The sequence below is a fragment of the Triturus cristatus genome, chromosome 3_1 (assembly GCF_964204655.1).
Source record: "Triturus cristatus chromosome 3_1, aTriCri1.1, whole genome shotgun sequence".
Taxonomy (NCBI): domain Eukaryota; kingdom Metazoa; phylum Chordata; class Amphibia; order Caudata; family Salamandridae; genus Triturus; species Triturus cristatus.
In genome coordinates this window covers 873,591,204-873,613,316 of record NC_140583.1, presented here as the reverse complement: position 1 = coordinate 873,613,316, position 22,113 = coordinate 873,591,204, and the positions used below count along the sequence as shown (strand labels likewise).

At 45.7% G+C, this 22,113-nt stretch overlaps 1 protein-coding gene across 3 annotated transcripts in view; it reads right to left on the bottom strand.

The window, feature by feature from the left end:
- The window catches only part of CFAP210 (cilia and flagella associated protein 210), a 232,028-nt gene that overhangs the window by 105,583 nt on the left and 104,332 nt on the right, over positions 1-22,113 (bottom strand). For all 3 annotated transcript variants that reach the window (XM_085645348.1, XM_085645349.1, XM_085645350.1), the window contains 2 exons: positions 14,946-15,102; positions 14,624-14,763 (listed from right to left, as the gene is read on the bottom strand). In XM_085645348.1, the coding sequence (XP_085501474.1) occupies positions 14,624-14,763; positions 14,946-15,102 (297 nt within the window). The remainder of the gene's footprint in view (positions 1-14,623; positions 14,764-14,945; positions 15,103-22,113) is intronic.

The window sequence follows — 22,113 nt, the reverse complement described above, 5'->3', positions numbered from 1 at the left end:
GTCTTTTTAGCCGCCTGATCCGCCTTCTTAGACTCCCTATCCGCAGGAGTCTGAGAAAAGCCCCTGAAGCATGCTTCGAGCATGACGCCTGTACCACCAGACTTTCTGGAGAAGGGTGTGAAGATAGAAAACCTGGATCCCCAGGTGCCACCCTATATCTTCTCGCCACCTGCCTGGAGACTGCCGGCGAAGACAGTGGCTTACGCCAAACGTCCATAACTGGCTCCAAAATAGCCTCATTAAAAGGCAGCAAAGGCTCACTAGTCGAGGTAGGCGAATGTAACACCTCCGTCAGAAGGTTAGGCTTATACTCCGCAGAGGGCAACTGCAAGTCCAGCAACTCTGCGGCCTTCTTTATCACAAGATGGTAAGGAGCCAGTTCCTGCGGCGGAGAGGACCTAGAGGAAGAATGCTTCCACTCCAGAGTCGTATCCAGGCCACTAGCCTCTTGAATCCCTTCAAATTCGTCGGAAGATGTATCCACCTCACCTTCTTTCACCTCCACTCTATAACGCTCCTCTTCCAAGACCCTCTGGGCCTCTCTCCTTGAACGGATCCGAGGAGCCGGAGTCGGCGGCGCCGTACGCGGAGTCGGTGGAACCAAACGTGGAGCCGGAGGTGTCGGGGTCGGCGGCGCCGGAGTCGGCAACGGCGTCGAGGAAGGCTCCGAAGAAGGTCGATCCAATCGAAGCCAAGATGGATCCCCAGACGGCGCCGGAAACTGCCACGAAGGCGCCATCGGCAGAAAGGGCATAAACGGGGCCTGAGAATAATGCTGCGGCACTCCCAGAGTATATGTCATAGGACCCACGGGACCAGTAGGTGCGCCGGATGGGAAGGCAGCCCGTTGGAAAATCCCATACATCGCATTTAAAAAATGCGTCGAATCCGCACCCGGAGTCGGGATCTGCGGATAAGGGAATAATCCCGGATCCGGCTGAGGAGTACATGGTACCGGAGCCGCAGTGTCCTCAACAGGCGCCGCAGGATCATCCAGCTGTGTAGAAGGCTCTTTCTCTTGCTCTTGCTCGGCCTCCGAAGCAGAAGACTCCACTGGAACCGGTGACTGCGCCGGTGACTGCGCCGGGGACCGCGCCGGAGTCCGCTTCGGCGAAGGAGATCCCTCCAGAGACTTAGATGGAGAAGGAGACACATCCTTACTTCGACGTCGAGGCGAAGTCGATCTCGACGCCTTGCTCTTCGAAGACCGGCGCTGAGAGGAATGCTTCCTCTTCTTATGATGTTTCTTCGACTTCGAAGAATGCGAAGTCGACGACTCCGGTCTCGATCTTTCCTTCTTCCTACCTCTCTTCTCCTTCTTAGCCTTGGCCATGAAGAGCTTCGCCTCCCTTTCTTTCAAGGCCTTGGGATTCATCCTCCTACAGCTGGAACAATCTTCCACGTTGTGGTCAGATGAAAGGCACCACAAACAATCTTCATGGGGGTCTGTCATTGACATGTGGCCCCCACATTCCCTACAGGGTTTAAAACCCGACTTCCTAGTTGAAGACATGACAATTTTCTCCAACAGTAACACACTAAACGACTGCAAAGGTGCAGGAGAGTGCTGGAAAAACCTTTGTGCGTCGACTGCGCGGAAAAAAGGGAACTGACGTCATCACGCCGACGTGGCTCTCTTATGGCTCCGGTGACATCATACGGAGTCGCGAGCGGAGCCGATGCATTGTGACGTCTTCCACGTCGGCGTAGAGAGCTGGGGAAAAAAGTTCCGTGGAATGCTGGCGCTGGAAATATTCACAAGGTGAGGAATCCACTGGCAGATGTATCCATCAGAAGAACATATTTACTGCGAACAGGTGGCCCAACCTTCCCGTTAGTACGTGGGGCACACCCTCTGCAAAGGTATCTAAGATAAATAGGGGTTTCTCGAAACTGGCACCTCCCGAATTAAATGGGAATACGACTTGTAAAGTAGATATACGATCCCTCGCTTGATAGAGATTCTCTCACGCCGCCCGACTGAATCCTAAACGCGCGACTGTTGTGGTCCCGGCGCTGCCCCCGGAATTATCTAAGCGACGAGCAGTGCTCGAGGTGCAGTGAGGGCCGAGGGCAGCCGATGAACTGGTGACACGGCGGATGGGCACATAACCCCAGGGCAGAGATTGGAGGTGTTGCAATAGGCCCTATGCTACCGGGGAAGGCAAGGAGCCCAGGTACACTGTCATTGCAGAGCCATGTGGATATGATCCTTACCAGTAATATGCTGTATTTGAGCCCTGCTGAATTATCCCCCCTGATTGTATTGTAAGCGCCCAGGCGTCGTACACATTTTGCAACCTCAGGCGATTTGCACAGAGCACTGCTGGGACTTGACTTCCGACCTGTCCTGCCACTCCTGATTGTGGTTTGCTGCCGTGGGTCACTGCGGGTGATCAAGAGTGGTGTTGAGGTGGCGCGGTGTGCTTCGGGATCGAGGTGAGCTGCGCTGCTGACCCACGCTGGGAAGTTTGCTCTGTGAAGATCCGAGGTAGGGTAGTCTGAAGACACACTTGAGCCCTGGGGTTCTGGTACTGTCCTGGCGCTCGTAACTTGGCGCACGATGGGCAAGCATGATGCCAAGCAGCCGAAGCTGACTTTTGACAAGAGAGCCACGCGCCAAGCTGAGTTGACTTCTGACGCGCAGTTGGAGGAACAGCAGGAAATGCGCTCTGAGGATGGGGGAGAAGATTTACGCACTTTAATGTTAGAAATGCGCTCTAGCCTGCGCAATATTGATTCCAAGTTGGACACCCTGACCTTGCAGTTGGACTCGGTGAAAGCCCAGGTTCACGTGCACGACATTCAATCAGATGCTCTGTGTTAGACCTGTCAGCCCTTTGGCAGTTCCCTCCTCATATTATTCTTTTTTTTTTCCCTTTCCCTTCTCCCATTTTTTTTCCTGTCCACTAACTATTTTTTTGGGTGCTGATGTAGAGGTTCTGGGCGCCCTCTTCTTACTATCTGAGGGAGAGGCGCAAGGTGCTTCCATGAGGAAACTAGAAGAGGGAGGTTAGTCTCACAAAATGGTGGTTCCAACTGTCACCTCAGCACCTGGGCCATAGACTGCCATGAGAGGTTCCGGAACCTTCTGGGCCACTCTGGCCAGTCAGGCCCCAGGTGATAAATAGAGGTGGGAGCGGGGCGGCCATTTTAGGACTTAGTTGAGCTGTGAGGGAGACAGGAGTAAGGCACCTGAGTGGAGAGGTGGTTGCGCTAGGTAGGGAATGGACAGGTCCTAGGGTCTGCGCGACTTCCCTCATCAGTTGACACCACCCTTCACCTTCTGACCGGTCCCTGAACACAGCCAATGACTCTGGGGGCTCGCAGTGTGGAGAGACCCTGAAGTGGGACCAAGGGGAAGAATCGCCGTCCGGGACTACCCTGCCCTCATCCTGGTTGTTGCCTGGGAGTTTGACCCCGATCGGCCCTAGTGACTGTCCATCTTCCCTGGTTGTAGGGGAAGGGGTCGTGCCCAATACTCCACAGACTGGCGGGCCTACTCAACTGCTCTAATGAGAGCCTCGCACCCTTAATTTCCGCCCCCCTCTGCCACTGATCTCTACCCAGTATCCTCACCGCCGCAGCTCCGAGTTTGTGGGGTTGCCTGGGAATCCCCCGTGGTGGCCTGGGAGCGCCGGGAGGTCTGGGGAGGTGTCAGGACTCCTCGGCGAAGCCCCCGCAAGCCGCGCTGCCACTGGCGGCTGCGGGTGCGCCTGACTGAGGAAACGGAGCGGAGAAGAATCGGCGCCTGGCCGAGGGGGAATCCACTAAAGAGTGGAGCGGCAGCGGGGTAGTCGGCAGGAGTGCGCCAGCTGAGGAAATCACCTCACGTGGAAGCCCTTTGGGGAGGTGGTCGGTGGGTGTACCCTGTCCTCAACCCCAATAAAGAAGTCCCCCTCTTGGACAACCGGCGAGCCCCGCTGCGTGAGGAGGACTCCGGGTGCATACAGTAAGCTGGGCATGATAACAGGGGGAAGGTTCTGGAGAGTATACGTTCTAGGTTAAAGGATGATCTGTTAAATCCAAGTACTGATGTATTGAAGAGATAACGGTTCAAGCTATTTATACCGGTGCTGTGGTAAAACTCCCCACGTGTGACTGAAGTAAATACATTGACGTTTTCAAGCATAGCACCAGAGATAGCAGTTCGAAGCCTAGCACCAGGATACGTTGTATGTGCTGCTTAATTGTAATGGAACTGTATCAGTGAGAAAGGAACCTGCAAGTAAATTGCCTTGATGTGGCTAATTAACTGCCAACAACATTGTTGATCTCAATATGTACCTCAATATGCAAAGGGGCTGATTAATAATGACGGTATAAGGGTTAGAAGGTATAGCAGCTAGGGAGACCATCTATCAGACAAGCGCTGTATAGACTGAGGTGAACATCTAAAGTCGTGTATTATATAAATGTTCTTTGGAGCGCAGTCTGAGGGGATTCGAATTGGCACTCCAGCATTAAGGCAGGGTGGAAGCCTCAGGGAGTGTTTAAGTATCTGCTGTGCCAGAGTTAATATCGAAGGAACTGTCATTGTCAAATGAAATGAAATGTTTTATCCTGAAGTGAAATGAAATGTTTTAACCTGAAATGTAATGAAATGTTTTATCCTGAAATGTAAGGAAATGTTTTATCCTGAATTGGGAAATTGAGTAACCATGTTTGAGAAGGAAAGATAAAGACTTCTCGGAAACTTTAAAATTAATCGGTGTAGTGTCCTTTTTAAGTGGTGTTGCGTTAAGCTGTGAGCTGGGTGTGATGCAAGCACGAGAGGCTATGTTGGGATAAAAGCCTGTTGGCCTGAGCCAAGCTACCTCTAGGACGTTAGGTCCAACACTCTGGAAAACCGGCATACCGAATTCCACGAATTTCAAGTGGAAACGAAAGAACAACTGTTAAAGATGGACAAACTCTTGGGAGTTATTCGCACCAAAAATGACAATTTAGAAGCGAGGTCGCGCAGAAATAACCTACGCATTACCGGGATTCCGGAGACCACTGCGATCACTAGGATGGAGAGCTACGGGACGGAGCTCCTGCATATGCTGTTCGACCCTCAGCTGTCCCCGGTCTTCTTGGTGGAGAGGGCGCACAGATCCCTGGGGCAACGACCACCGGTGGGGGCGCTGCCTAGACTGATACTGGTCAAATCGCTGAACTACCAGGACCGGGATACTATATTGAGAGATTGGCGAGAGAAAAAGGTCAATTGACACATCAGGGTAATGCCGTGTCATTCTATCCGGACTTTACACCGGCTGTGCAGGCAGCAAGACGTGAGTTCCTACAGGCTAAACGTATACTCCTTCAGGCGCAGATCCCGTACTCCTTGCTTTACCCCACAAGACTGAAGGACTTCTATGATGGTACTGCACACTATTTTACTGATGCCAAGTCCGCACTAAAGTTTGCCAAGCATGTTGGAGGGAGGAAGGGTAAAGAGGCCAGCGGATCGTCAACGCCAGCGTCTGGACACCTGAGTGATAATGACTGATACAGAGTTTGATCCTCATTGAGTTACACATGTACTCAGTATAATTCCGTAGTATGTGGTTATTCACTCAAATACAACTGTGGGTCATTTTCTAGTAGCGTGCTTTTGGGATGCCGGGGGTGGATTTGTGGCCGCACTACTGGGTTCCCAGCCACCCTGTTTACTCAGGGGTGATTGCTGACACCACCATGCCCCCATGGGAAGTTTCCCTTACAATGTTCAAAATTGGGTATGCTTTTGGTTGTTAGGGTGGGTTATTCTGCAACCTGATTGGGGGGTTGGAATGGGTGAGGGGTGGGGTTTGGGGATTGTTTGGGTTTTTGACGCCAGTATGATTCTGAGCTGTGAGCCACTGTACACCTTTATTGCTTTGCTGGTTCGCACAGCGGCACACCAGCCTCTTACTGAGGAACTTTGTCTGGGGACTCTCACGCACAACCACTAAACTTGTTAACATGGAACATCAGAGGGCTGAATGATTGTCGGAAGGCCAGATTAGTCCATGCTTATTTGGCTAGGCATAATATTGACATTTGTCTGCTGCAAGAGACACATCTGAATACTGCTCGTTCTCCGAAGCTGCGGCATCGCAGGTGGGGGCACACGTACATGTCCATATATTCCAATTATGCCAGAGGGGTGGCTGTGCTGATCCGACAGGGGATGGACTGGCGAGTGAGGGAGGAACACAGGGATCCTGAGGGTAGGTTTGTTATCATCTGTGGACTGTTGGGGGGGCTCCCCCGGTAATTGCAGCGCTATATGGTCCCAATACCGATGCCCCGGACTGCTTCCATGATGTATGGTCTAGAATTAAGGCAACAGGGTATGACACCTACTGTGGGGGGGATTTTAATGCCGTTCTAGACGATGCTACAGATAGGAGGGGCGCGGCTCATGCCCTACATCCGGCGGCTAGCACAGCTCTGCAGTCCATAATTCGAGATGGGAACTTAGTAGGCATATGGCGTAGCAGGCACCCCCTGGTTAGGGAAGGCACATGTATATCAGATCATCACTGTGTGTGGTCCCGCCTGGATTTCTGGCTGGTATCGAGGGATGCGGCAGCCTGGACTGCTGATGTTTCGCACTTGCCGCGCACGTTGTCGGATCATGCCCATGTCTGTTGCAATTGACACTCCCGGGGGCATTCCCCCGAGCGTTCTCCTGGCGGCTCCCACCGCATGCTCTGATGGATGAGGTCTTCAGGGAAGAGATACGGAGAGATATCCTTGACTATTACACTAATAACGAAGGGTCGGTAGAGACTGAGGCTTCACTCTGGGAGGCATTTAAGGTGGTGATCAGAGGCCAATGCATTGCGAGGCAGGCAGGGGTACTTAAGGCGATTCGTGGCACGTTGGCGTCCTTGGAGGCCCGGATCAAAGAACTAGAGGGGGTATTTTATTCCGCCAGTGACTCCCATGTGGCGCAGAAATTAAAGGCTCTTCTGTTGGACTATGCGGAGGAGGCGCAGCGTGAAACGAAATTCCTAGGCAAATACGCTGAAGCGCGTAGATATGGTGAGGGCGACAGACCGGGTCACACACTCGCTGGTATGATTAGACCATCTAAATCAGCGACGTTTGTTCATGAGATCTGAAACCCGCAGGGAGATATGATTAGGGGTCACATGGGGGTGTCGGGTGAATTTGCTGCATTTTATCATAAATTGTACACGACCACTCAGGGATCATGTACAGAGGAACTGGATGCATTCCTTGATACCTTGGCGTTGGTCTGGTTTAATGGTTCCCATAGGAAATATATGGACCTCCCCTTTACAGTGGAGGATGTGGCGCAGGTTATTAAAAGCCTACCTATGGGTAAGGCTCCTGGACCGGACGGTCTAACCACTTCCTTTTACAAGACTTATGCTGAGGAATTGGCGCCTCGCTTATTGGAGGTTTATGGAGAAACACTGGAGGTGGGGATACTGCCTCATTCCATGAGAGAGGCGACGATCATTACGCTCTTAAAACCTGGGAAGTCGGCGGAGGAGCTGGACTCCTACCGTCCACTTTCCATGATCAATGTGGATGTAAAACATTTTGCAAAACTTTTGGCTAACAGGTTGCAACCACTCTTACCAATGATAGCCCTCCCGGACCAGTCGGGTTTCATTCCGGGGAGATCCACATCCCATAATTTAAGAACGATTTTTTCAGTCCTCCATTACCTGCACCCAGACGAAAAAGCTGCGGTGGTATTCTTGGACGCCACCAAAGCGTTCGACACACTTGAATGGCCACAATAGGCCACCAGGACGAACATATGAATATACCGCCGGTGTGTCTTCACGTTTTAAAAGAAGGTAAGGATGCTAAATGCGAGTGCGGGGTAGAATTATTTTCGTATGAGATAAACTCTATACAAGGGAACATAAGAGCTGGCTTTTTCACATGTAATTGAGGCCCAAAAGATAGAGACACGAGGTTCATAATCGGATAGGAATTAACAACAATCTGGATGGTTGTTTTGATAGATTATGGCTTTTGAGGAGAGTGAGTTCTGGGAAACATGATGTCTGATAGAGTCCTGGTCTCACTCGAATTAACAAACAATTTCGTGAATGGCCACATGTAAATAAGAGGCCACATCTGTGGCACGAAGATAATGACGGGCAAATGAATTAGAATCAGCCTTAAAAAATATAATACTTTTTTGACAAAAAAAGATAGCACTGAAGTGTTAAGAAAAATGGGTGATAAAAAGTTTAGTGACATGCGTCTAATACTAGTATAAGGAGATTCCAGATTGCTAAGGAACAGCTTGCTCTTCTTTTAAAACCAATAGTTTAAAAACACTACACTCACTAAGACCCTGGTCTTATTTTATTGTAGCGGATGATGTCTCCAAGAACAACTATATTGGAGCAGTAAAGCAAGTACTACGAAAAAAACTACAAATGGAAATCCATTGATTGAATTTATGAATATAAGGCTGAATACAAGGTACGCAAAACAATTAGGAACTTGTCAATTATTTTTTAGAATTGAGTTAAAGATACAATGAGGTCAATAAATATGAAACTTAAGGTTGAATTTCTATTTATATATCTTATATCAAGGCGGAAACGGTTGCAGTGACTGTATAAATCCTATATAAGAAAATACACCAAATAGGACACCAATTACCGATTAGAAGGTATGTATGATATAGAAATATTAAATCGAGTTTAGATTAATGAATTAATACTCCACAATGACTCTATGAATTAAAAAAGTATTTTTGTTTGATTTAGGTAGCAAATAGCAAAACCAAAACAACTGCTGAAATTGGGTCGTTGACACACATTGAGGGCTCCATTTCACACAAAGGGTCCATGGTAAGAGATGAAGGTCCAACTTTAATTCAGGCCTCCTAGTAATGAACAGCTGAGTAATATTGGATCTGAGATAATTTACAATTACTAATACATCTGACATATATATATATATATTGTTTAATTTAACTACGTGACTCCCAACATGGTTGTAGAGGAGAAAAGGATTGTTTGGGATTGTATCTATATGAATAGGTTCCATTAAGGACATTAGGGCAAGTGATGGTATCTTTGCCCCAAACGAATCATTCTTATATTGTAGATATCTCTAGAATAGAAACATTGATATATATAAACCAGGGAAGAAAAAGTAAAAAATACCAAAGAGGTTTATATTACCCTAGTTTCTTAAATTTAAATCAAAATGAGAGATGTGAAGTATGATTGGTGGTTGACATTGGTCTTTACCAAGGGACATCCTTCCTTTTGGGTTTATGGTACTGGCATATAATATTCTTCTTGGTCTAGCTCACTTAGAGAGAGACAAATGCAAATTTTTTAAAACTGTTCTTCATAGCACAAATATGAATTGTATTATAAATGATATAACTTTACTGAATTTTTAATTGATTCATTTATTTTTGTAGATTCGAAACACGAGAGTAACACAATCCATTGTCTTGAGAAAGAAGATTCCATATAATTATCCCTTCGAAACGCGTCGATGCTTTTATGTAACAACAAACCTGGGTGTATGAACATTTCCCCAGATATATAATAATTAGGGGATATCGGGGTTTATGTGGTTAAATAGATACACCAGTTGTGGCAAACAATGACAAAGAATATTGTCTAGGCAGTATACTCTCATGTATAATATGCTGTAGATAGTAACTTGATGAGTTGGTTTTTAATATTGATTACATTGTAATTGTTTTACTGTTTATTGTTTTTTACCTTGATAAAATTGTATCTAATTGTGGTAAATCTGAGGAATAAATTGCTTTGATATATTTAAAAAAAAAAAAATTTGGGTGTATTAATTTCAAGTATTTGTGCCAATACGTAATAGACTCAGAGAGGGTGAGTTGTATGAATGAGATACGAAACGCGAGTAAGGACGAAGGTGTGGTTGATCAATTCCCCCAGAGGACACTTCTATTTCAAAAATACTTTGTTTGAACCCCAGTCCTTTGGGTTACCAAGGGTTCCTCTCTTTCTTTTTATACCTATTTATTCTGCATCATAAAGCGAATGGGTTTCAGCCCGCTTTTTATGCAGTGCATCCAACTGCTATACACCTCTCCCTCGGCGCGCGTACGGGTAAATGGTTTGTTATCTGACCCCTTCTTGATCTCGCGTGGGAATAGACAGGGGTGCCCCCTATCCCCTCTCCTGTTTGCTATTGCAATGGAGCCCCTAGCGGCCCGAGTCAGACAGCACCACACCATGAGAGGTATCGGTTTTAGCTCCCGGAACCTGCTCATATCTCTATATGCTGACGATGTCACGTTATATATCATAAACCCAGAAGATAACCTGGACCCGTTGCTGAGGGAATTTATCCGCTTTGGTGGGCTTTCGGGTGTTTGCATTAACTGGACTAAGTCTGTGATCTTCCCGTTGACTGATGGCACCCCCAGGTAACATCGGAATTCCCCTTGCGCTGGGAGGCGGGGGAAGCTAAGTACTTGGGTGTCTGGGTGAGCCGTGACACGCAGGAAGTGTGGTGTCTAAATTACGGCCGTACGATGGTGTGGCTGGAGGACAAAGTGAAAATATGGGCGAGACTGCCGCTGTCCCTGACAGACAGAATGGCCCTCGTCAAAATGGTCATTCTGCCAAAAATGTTATATTTGTTTGTCAACATACCAATCCCGGTCACCAAGCACTTTTTGAACACACTTAGGTCTCATCTTCTCACGCTGGCATGGGCGGGTGGGCAGGTCAGAGCTTCCTGGGATCTTCTCACTCTCCCACTGAGGCAGGGCTGTCTGGGAGCCCCAGATATGCACCTATTTGCGCTGTGTGCGCAAGCCCAGTTCTTGCATTATTGGGTACACCCGACCCCATTCCAGCCGCATGTAGCGGTCGAGGCGGAAGTAATGGCCCAAATCCCACTTAAGGTGGCGCTGTATCAAAAGCCCCGCCGCCCTCGCGGAGATATAGATTCGGCTGGAACCCTGTGCTGGGCGTGGGACGAATTGCGCAAGAGGGCGAGACTCCCGTTGATTTATGCTCCTTCAGTCCCTCTGCCACAGAACCCAATGATGCCTTGTGTACAAGACAGCATAAGTAGGACACTAGTTACGACAATGAAACTCCAGACGTTTGGGGACTTATACCCCAGAGACACATTTCGTCTTCCGCCTGCCGCGATCGAGGGACAGGCAGTGCCTTTTGCTGAAATCTTTTTATATCATAAAATTCGCACGGCGTGTCGCTCCTTATGGGTGGACTTCCCGAGGGCACCGCTGACTATGTCTGCACTAGACAATCTGCTGAAATTTCCCTCCTCGCGGAAACTGGTTACTCGCTTGTACTCCCGCATGCAAGACACTGCCCCGATCGTAACACCAAAATCTCTTAAAAATTGGAATGCGGAGTAAGATGTAGATTTATCTGAAGAGCAATGGGGATATTGTTGTGGACAGTTATCGGAGCTTACCCCGAATTATAAGTTACGTTTGATACATTTTAAATATTTCCATAGATATTATAGAACCCCGGTTAGTCTTCATCGTATGGGTCTTCGAGCGGAGAGTGATTGCTGGAGATGTGGCTTTGCGCTGGCTACGTTTCTGCATGTGGCATGGAATTGCCCCAGGATAGCTGATTTTGGGCGGAAATCTTTGATGCAGTGAATGACATATTGAGGGTGGCGCTGACTCCATCTCCAGTGATAGGCCTGCTGGGATATGTAAAGGACACGCCACCTAAGCTGCGTAAACTGCATGCCCTCCTCCTTCTATTTGCAAAACGTCAGATTGCAGTGCACTGGGGTAGGCGGAGGGTGCCCTCCGTCAAGGAATGGTTCAGGGACATCACATACGGCCACACCCAACTAAGTACATATTGGGAGTTGCTGCCACCCGCTTCCAGATCCTGGAACATCTGGGATCCATTCTTAACTTGGACAACTAACTCACAAGGGGAAGCTGAGACGTCGGAGGTGGCAGCATCGTAGTCACCCTTGTAGTTGTATTATATTATTGCCTTACATTTATTTTTATTATATAATGCAGGAGACACAAGTCTGGGTGAATAAAGGGGTGTGTGACTCTGGAACCGGCCCTCTCAGGCAAAGACAAGTCAGGCAATCATATGTTTGTAGCACATCCGATATACTGTGAGTATACTAAGACATTGAAATTCGATGCACCATATATGTGATTTTGGGGAGGTGGTTGTGGTGCGTTATATCATTACTATTATGTACGAAGTGGACTCATTTGAAACGGACTGTTGATTATTTGATATGTAGCTGGCTTGTTCGACTGGTTTGTATTTGTTGAGCTGAAATGGCAATAAAAAAAAAAAGTATTTTGCAGCGCTGCAACAGCAATATAACCTGTCCGAATCAGAGCGCTTCCGTTATACACAGGTTCGGCACGCAGTCCGTACACACCTACAGCCCAAGACCACACTGCCGGAATCATCCCCACTGGAGGATAGAGTGCTAGTCGGTCATCTCCCTGACAGCACCATTTCCCTGATATATAAAAAACTGATCAATAACATCTCAGACCCTCTCCGAGCCCTCCGAGAGAAGTGGACAGGGGATGGCATAGAAATGGATGACGAGGAGTGGCAGGAGGCCGTTTCCTCTCCCAGAGTTGTAGCAATACCAGATCGTCTCCGACTTGTACAACTAAAACCCCTCCACCGTATTTATGTAATGGGGCCCCAATTGGTACGAATGGGAAGGGCAGATGGGAGTGCCTGCAGGCGGGGATGTGGCCAGCTGGGAACCTTCTTACACATAGTTTGGGAATGTGAACTGATCCAACCCTATTGGCGTGAAATTCATGGCATCATCAATACCGTTCTGTCAGTGCAGCTCCGAGTGGAGGCCCGTAGGTGTCTCTTATATATCTGGGAACCAACTGATTTAAATGTTTGCTTGACGCAGTGGGTTACGTTGGGGCTAATGATTGCCAAGAGGAATATCGCCCAGCGATGGGGGGCATCGCTCCCACCTACAGTACATGACTGGGAAAAAGACTTGGACTGGGCAATGTTCAGGGAAAAGACTGTATATGTAGCTCGTGGATGCCCCGGCAAATGGTCTCGTGTGTGGGGCCTGTGGAACTCCTATTGTGGAGATATATGTCAGATACCCTTGGCTCCTGCAGTGGATGACCCCCCATCACCCTAGACCTTCCATCATGTATGCTTGTATTCTGTAACCTACCTACTGTACCGCGGATGCTTATCGTATTGCTCCCTTATTGATGTCACTGTAATGCTGATGTTTGTTTTTTTCAATAAAAAAAAATGTTTTACAAAAAAACAAAAAACAAAAACATGCTCTTCAACTGCCCTGACTGAGTCCTTTTGTCACCTGGTATGTTACAGTGTCTCCAGCTTGATTTAGTATCTCTGCTTACTGTCTGCCTCAAGCGCCGGGAGACCCTTTTGGGTAACTGCACGCTCTATAAGCTTCTTAAATAAATAAAGTAAATGCCTCTGAGATAAACCTGACTGCACGTGCCAAGCTACCAAGGGAGTGAGCAGGGGTTATCTTAGCTATCCCCCTAACCCTGACTAGAATAAGGGTCCCTACTTGGACAGGGTACAAACCACTGCCAACTACAGACCTCCGTTTCTAACATTTATTATATATCAAAATACCTATTTAATTCAAATATGGTTCATAAAAAACCTTTCTGAAATTTTTTAGACTCAAAATTGAATACAAACATTTTTATTATAGGATTTCCCCTCCTTATTCAAACTATTATTTCAATTAGCTGAGCAATTTCAAAGAAGCTCCACATCACTTGTGATTTGCGAGACTTAGAACAGTGTGCAATGATGATCACAGTTGTCCCACTGCCTTCTAACAAAAATACAAAAATGATTTTAAAATGTTGCAATGGATTAAATGGAGAAAATACTAGGCATACTTTTTTGGTAAAATGCATGCATTACACATCATGTCTCTTCCTTGCCACATTCTTCAATAACGGCGCCATCAAGTGATGAGAAAACACAGTTGTCTTTACCCAGTCCTTCATCTGTAACAGTCGGCAACAATAAGCATTATAAAATGTTGCTTTATTTGATGTCAGCTGGTGTTTTGACATGTACTGTGGCATCATTTACTGAATGGCGCTTTTAAGGGAAAGATTAAGAATAATGGAGGTTACCAGTTGGTTATGAAGATTATCAATAAGTAATCAGAGTATTATGAATTCATGCCTCTTTGTTGTAACTATCCTTCCAGTAGAAATCAGTGCAATGAAGATTACTTGTCAGTAACTGAGGCATTGCTTCTTTTTCCTCATGAAGATCCTTACTAATTCAGCACTAGAATGAGTAAGAGGACTCAGTGTAATGACGGTTACCATTCAAGAAATCACGTCTTTTTGTCTCTTCTTCATCACACTCCTGCATTATTAAAGTCTTTGAGGATGAAGAGTAAGGACTGGTATGAGGAACAGTAGGACTAAGTGTAATAAACATTAATAGTAAGGAATTGGGGCAATACTTGTGGCTAAGCTACCACCATGAAAAGTTGAGGAGTTGGACGAACAGATACCTGGAAAACCCCTCATGATTGATTGTTCATTTGTCGAATTAGCAATTTATCATGAAGCTTTCTCCCTGAATAATTGACCAAGAAATCCTCACCTTACCTTTCCATTTCTATTTCTTTGTTCAGCTTAAGCTGGGCCATCTTCTTCTTTGCCAGAATGAACAGTCTGATTTTTTCATCTTCTGCCTCTTGATTTTGTTTTTCCAGGGCCTTGAGGAAATTTCTATCTTCGAGATACGACTTAAAAAATAAAATCTATTAAAACGTGTATATAAATGAGTGAGTCCAACATGCATAAAATAATAAAACAGCAATGCCACACCCCAGGCTTTGCAACGTTTAGCACATAGACATATTTTCAAAGTGTAGTTATGGAAATATGAATGGCGTCTCATTTTTTAGGTGCTTCATTTTCTACTTACAAGATAGTTCTTCATATTTTCTTCCTTTCCTCTTTTATTCATTTCATGAAATTTACGCATTTCCAGCTCATATAATCTGGTTAATCGTTGAATTTCAGCACCTTCTTTTCTATCCTTTTCTTTAAGTAGTTCTAGCTCATGCTGGTGTTCCTTTATCCTAAAAGTGGCACAGAAATGTCTTATATTTAATAAATGTTAAAACAGAAACATTTCCTAACAACAAATATTTTTTGCGCAGCAGGTCTTATCAGATTCTTATTTACTTATATCACTTCCAAAGTGACTCTGTATAACCAAGAGCGATAAACAATTCAACTGATACTTTAGACCAGGTGAGTCATACCAGAAATCTATGGAAGATATTCTCAAGAACTTGTGATAATCATCGCAAAATTAGCTTAACGCAACTTTGCACATCGCAGTCTATCGCGGGCAAATAACAACGTGTTAACGTGGCATTCTCAACCCGGCGACACCAAGAGATAGGCTCACGATAACGCGTCAAATGACCGCGTTAAAACCAACGCGACGCTGAAAAAATGCGAAACACGAACGAAAAAAAAGCTGTGATGAGGCCAAGCGTGATACAAAAATCAGCGAAAACCAGCAACAGTCCTGGAATTCCCACGCGTCATGCGGGAAAATGCACTATAAAAGCAGAACAAGAAAAACACACCAAAAACAAAAGAAACTGCTTAGCAACATGGATGCAGTGGCCACCACGAACCCCACAAGCCCAACAGACCACCAGCAAGGAACCTCGGGGTCGGGGAAGGGAAAGGAGAAGAGGAAGAGGAAGACTGGGTGCAGTTCGCAGGAAAACCAGATCAGCGTCACGGAGGTGACAGAACACAAACACCCACTGAACGTCAAAATGACAAACGTGAATGCAGTTGGAGTGTCGAGGAGGTCTATGGAGGAGTACGGGAGGCGCTGGCATGATGTGAAAAGCCAAACCAAGCACAAACCCGCTGCCAACAGGAAGGCTACAACGGCGACAGGAGGTGGGAGTCCTGCGCCACAGGAGTGGCTGGAGAAAACGGAGGCCACAGTCATCAGAGTGGAGATGGCACAAGGAGTCAGGAGTCCGGACACAGCTCGATAGGACCTGACACAACAACAACAGGGTGAGTAACGACCAGGAACTGGCAGGACAGTGGGGGGCGGGCACAAAGGCACACATGCACAATGACGTGTAGCACACCGCACACCCACAATGACCCTCGGTCATGTCGCTCATCCCTGTGGCACACTGCAGCACACATACAAACATCAAGTAGGCCCCCGTCCAACATGTGCCCAAAGGGGTCACACCCTACACATCGCCAATTCCCCAACACACATGCACCCGTGCAAAACACAGCAAATATGCGTATGTGAGAGCCAGACAGTGCTTTAAATGGGAAAAAATAAGTGGAGGTACAAATGAGCTAGAGGTGTGGCAAGTGGGCGGGGCTAGGGGCGGGGCTAAGGGCAAGACATGATGATACATAATGACTTCTATACCAGTTGCAGCACATATTAAACAAACAGGAGAAATGTGTTTATGTAAAGGTTTACTGATTACACAAGATGAAAGCCAAATATATATATATATATATATATATATATATATATATATATATATATATATATATATATATGCCTGCTCCAATGCACCTTTCGAAACGGATCACTCGCTGGCGGGTGCTGCTCACACGGTGGTGCCCCGTGTATAATATCTCGCTCCAAGGTTTTCCTCTCTCCCGTCCGGGAAGAAGATAGCTGCACTCGGGTTATGTTGGTAACCAGTTTTTATTTAGCGCTTCACAAACGCTTTTCGGGTCTTCCCTTCGTCAGTGTGTTGTATGACAGATACAGCTCGGCGCCATTTTATATACAAAAAATACATCACATTGTCCATTACGGGCACTAGAAAGCAAGGAAGGACTATTGCCACATAGTTTGTGTGGGCGCCATCTTTCAGTATACATGTATCGTATTCACACTTGTTTGTTAATAAAGTTATATACAATATTTACAACAATGTTATCGACAGAATTCATTCTTTATCAAGTGTACTTCATCATAAGTTAAATCTTAACGGAATTGATATCTCGCCGTGGATCGGCATTAATGGTTCCATTGAACCACTCTATTCCTCCTCACTTTCATTTATCTCGCCGTGTATCGGCTAAAACCCCCAGAATGTGTGTACTTTATATTAAGAGGTATATACAGATTTGTCTATCTTTTTAGTTTCTCACCTAGACCCCCAGGTGCACCGTTAACTCTTCATTACTATTCAAACCTTTCGGGCTTTTTGTTTGTAGATCAATGATAAATCTCGACTCCAATCTCCTCAATTTAAGTACCCTGTCCCCTCCTCTGGTATGGAGAGGCACATGATCTAGCCCAAAAAATTGAAGTAGGTTCCTGTTGCTTTGGTGTTTGATGGCAAAGTGTCTCGCCACTGGATAGCTCATGTCCCTGTTTTTTATAGCACGCATGTGCTCTAGAATCCTGATTTTAACACTATGTATAGTGCTCCCAATGTATCTTAGCTTACAGGGACACATCAGACAATAGACTACATGTGTAGTTTGACATGTGATGAATTTTTTGATGGTTTGTTTTTCTTTCATACCCTTAATTTCATAGTTAAGGGTTCTTTTACTGAATGCACAGGCTTTGCATTTCCCACACGGGAAAAATCCCCTTAATTCACCAAATGCCCCTTGTTTGGCTGTAGGATTTTCTAGATGGCTATGGACCAATTTGTCTTTTAGTGATCTCGCCTTTCTAAAAGTCATTAATGGGACAGATGGAATATCTTCCCCAATAATCTGATCAGTTTTCAAAATGTGCCAATTTTTTCTGAAAATGTGTCTTAAGGAATCTGCATCTTCAGAAAAGGTCGTAATTATACGGAATTTGCCCTCTTCTTTCTTTCCTTCCTTTGTGTTAACCTCCAGCAGTTTTTCTCTCGGTATCTTATTGACCTTTTCTAGGGTGTTGTCTAGTAACTTCAAGTCATAGCCTCTGGCAGCGAATCTATCAATGCTCTCTTTGGCTACATTTAAGAAATCGCAGTCCCTTGAGCAGTTGCGTTTCAAACGCAAGAGTTCCCCGTATGGGATGCTTCTCTTCAATTTTTCTGGATGGCCACTAGTTGCGTGTAAAGTACTATTGCCTGCAGTCGGCTTTCGATATAGAGCCGTAGTAATCCTGTTCTCTTGAATCCTCACTTCCAGGTCGAGGTAGTTCACTGCCACCGAACTAATCTCGCCTGTGAAGTGTAGATTAAGATTGTTGTTGTTTAGATGGGCTATATAGTCTTTGGCACTATTGGCAGACCCTCTCCAGATTATAAAAAGGTCGTCAATGTACCTGTGCCAGGTCACTATGTTGGCTGTCCATACGGCATTAGTGGGGGACCGGACCACCTGCTCCTCCCACCAGCCCACGAACAAGTTTGCGTAGCTGGGGGCGAAGCAGGTACCCATCGCGGTCCCCGACACCTGCCTATAGAGGTCACCTTGGAAAAGAAATATGTTGTTATATAGGCAGAACCGTATGAGCTCAATTAGCATCTTACTATGTTCTAGTAGTTTGATCGCCCTTTTATTCAGGAAATATTCCACCGCCTCCAGTCCCTGTTTGTGGTCTATGCATGTGTATAGCCCTGTGATATCCAGTGTTATAAGGACAAATGATGACTCCCATCTAACATTTTCAATACATGCAATGAAATCTTTAGTATCTCTTATATAAGAGGACAACTGTAGGACAAATTGAAATAAAAAATGATCCACAAAGACAGACAACTTTTCTGTTAGACTACCCAATGATGAAACTATGGGTCTGCTAGGTGGATTTACTTTTTCCTTGTGGACCTTGGGCAAATAGTAGTATGTTGGAATTATAGGATTGATGACTCTCAGAAAGAGAAACTCCTCCATAGTTAGCATCAGTTTGTCCTGCCATTTTTTAATCATTTGATGGTACTCATTAATGCTCTCCTCATATCTCTTCTTGGTTGTCAATTCGTAATTATGTGTGTCAGTCAATTGACGTAGGGCTTCCCTCACATATTGTTCCCTCGGTATCAGGACAATGTTACCCCCTTTATCGGAGGGTTTGTATACTACTGCCGGATCCTTTTGTAGTTCTCTTAAAGCTTCTTCTTGGGCTTTAGTCAGGTTGCGTTTTGTAGTTGGAGAAGTGTGGCTCAATGGTTAGAGTGGCAGACCTCGATGCAGAGCACTGGTCCGGGACCAGGGTTCGATTCCCGTCACGGCAGGGTCTCGGGCTATAAATTCCGCGGACCGGATATTCTCGCCTCAGTGCCTATTCTAATCATGGGTCCCACGCTGCAACTCTGGGCAATAGCTTGCTTAATCTCCACAACGGCCCCAACAGCGCTGGGATGCCTGGCCTCACCATGGGGGTGCCCAGGAGTGGACACCTCACATGGAAAGCCAGGAAGGGTTCCACAGCGGTATGAGTAAAAGCGCCAGGATGCCCCCGTTGGGGGTGGCAGTGCGCTATACAAGTACAAACACATTTACACATTTACATTTAGTTCTATGGTTTTCTATCTCTCGCAATTGAACGAGATCCTTTATCACCGATTCAGAAAAAACATCAATTGCATCTTGAGGCATTTGAGGTAAAAATTGTGAAATCGGTTTAAAATTGCTACGTGGTGCCTCCTGATCAATCCCCAGGGTCCTGGCTCTTTGTGTTGTTGTGAATTCATTATCTTCTGTAGTCAATTCCTGTCCTTGTCGTAGTTCTTCTAACAGTTCCAATGTAGTGAGATCGTCCACCGTTAGTAAATCAGTTTCTTTCGCATTACCTTTGATTAATCTGGCTTCTTTGTTCGTTGGTTTTATTTTAAAGAATTTGTGTAGCTTGAGTTTCCTAGTGAATTTAAATAAATAAATCCTCGTTTGTGTAAATTCGAACTTCGTTTGTGGACAGAAGGATAGCCCCAACTTCAATACTGATTCCTCTGTCTTTGTTAGTTGTTTGGATGTTAGATTGATGATGGTAAGGTTGTCCTCTTTATTTACCATCTTGCGCCTCTCTTGTTCCGTTTCGAAAGGTGCATTGGAGCAGGCATTTAAATATAACGGAAGCACCGCCCTGGTAAAGAAGATATCCAAGAGAGGCAGTTCAGGAACAACGGACGACGGAGGCCAACCGGGTATGATACCTAAAGACAGTCCGGTAAGCTGAATGCCGTAAAGGACTTTGAATGTAATTTGACCAGGGCTTGGCGAGGGGAAGACGGAAGAGACCAGTTTTTGAGCGCAGGAGCCCGGGACCGGTGCTCCAGTTGAAAACAAACAGCATGTTCAGTGAATCAGCGCGAAGGGAAGCGGCTGCTGATATGTTTAAGAGGAAAAATACAGATATAACAAGTCTAGCCACTACGGACAAATCGACTACATGTAACAACTTGCAAATGAAGTTTATCAAGTTAGAGAGACTGTATGAACGCGAAATGCGCAAATGGTGGGAGGCGACCTCCCTCCAAAATTATATCGAGGTTGAGAGGGTCCCACGAGGTTTGCGCATTTACACGGTGCCTGCCTACGAAAATCCGGATCCACTCCTGCTGGAGGAATGGGCTGCACATATAGCCTTATCATGCAAGGGGAGTTTGGAAATCCTGGTTAAGTTCGCGTGGAGCGACAGGACAAAGACCTTAGCGGAAATCGAGAAGGTGGCGGAAGAGATCGTAAAAGATACAGATAAAAATAAACAGGATGAACTGAGGGACAAAATGAAAAAACGATTACAACAATATGAATTAAAAATACGGCACAGAAAACAAGAAAAGTTTGAACGCGACGAAAGAGACTACCTTATGGGGAGAGTACTAACGTTCGCGAAGAAGTTTGATGGACCCCGGAAAGAGATGTCTAAGAGTAAACAGACACCAACACCAACATCAGAAAGAATAGAGACCTCAGAATCAGATGTGACCGAAAACGAGCAGTCCGGAGATGAAACAGCGGGCCCTTCTGGTGAACCAACTAAAACTCCTTTTCACGAAGAGTTCAATTTGATTCGACAGTCATGGTTGAGGGGGGGGGGGAAGAGCAAGCCCCCAGAAGTGGACGGAGGCAGACCAGAAGGAGCGGCTGGAAGAGGAAGAGGAAGGGGCAAAATCACCCGGAACAAGAGAGGCCCAAGATGGTAAATAAAGAGGACAACCTTACCATCATCAATCTAACATCCAAATAACTAACAAAGACAGAGGAATCAGTATTGAAGTTGGGGCTATCCTTCTGTCCACAAACGAAGTTTGAATTTACACAAACGAGGATTGATTTATTTAAATTCACTAGGAAACTCAAGCTACACAAATTCTTTAAAATAAAACCAACGAACAAAGAAGCCAGATTAATCAAAGGTAATGCGAAAGAAACTGATTTACTAACGGTGGACGATCTCACTACATTGGAACTGTTAGAAGAACTACGACAAGGACAGGAATTGACTACAGAAGATAATGAATTCACAACAACACAAAGAGCCAGGACCCTGGGGATTGATCAGGAGGCACCACGTAGCAATTTTAAACCGATTTCACAATTTTTACCTCAAATGCCTCAAGATGCAATTGATGTTTTTTCTGAATCGGTGATAAAGGATCTCGTTCAATTGCGAGAGAAAGAAAACCATAGAACTACAAAACGCAACCTGACTAAAGCCCAAGAAGAAGCTTTAAGAGAACTACAAAAGGATCCGGCAGTAGTATACAAACCCTCCGATAAAGGGGGTAACATTGTCCTGATACCGAGGGAACAATATGTGAGGGAAGGCCTACGTCAATTGACTGACACACATAATTACGAATTGACAACCAAGAAGAGATATGAGGAGAGCATTAATGAGTACCATCAAATGATTAAAAAATGGCAGGACAAACTGATGCTAACTATGGAGGAGTTTCTCTTTCTGAGAGTCATCAATCCTATAATTCCAACATACTACTATTTGCCCAAGGTCCACAAGGACAAAGTAAATCCACCTGGCAGACCCATAGTTTCATCATTGGGTAGTCTAACAGAAAAGTTGTTTGTCTTTGTGGATCATTTTTTATTTCAATTTGTCCTACAGTTGTCCTCTTATATAAGAGATACTAAAGATTTCATTGCATGTATTGAAAATG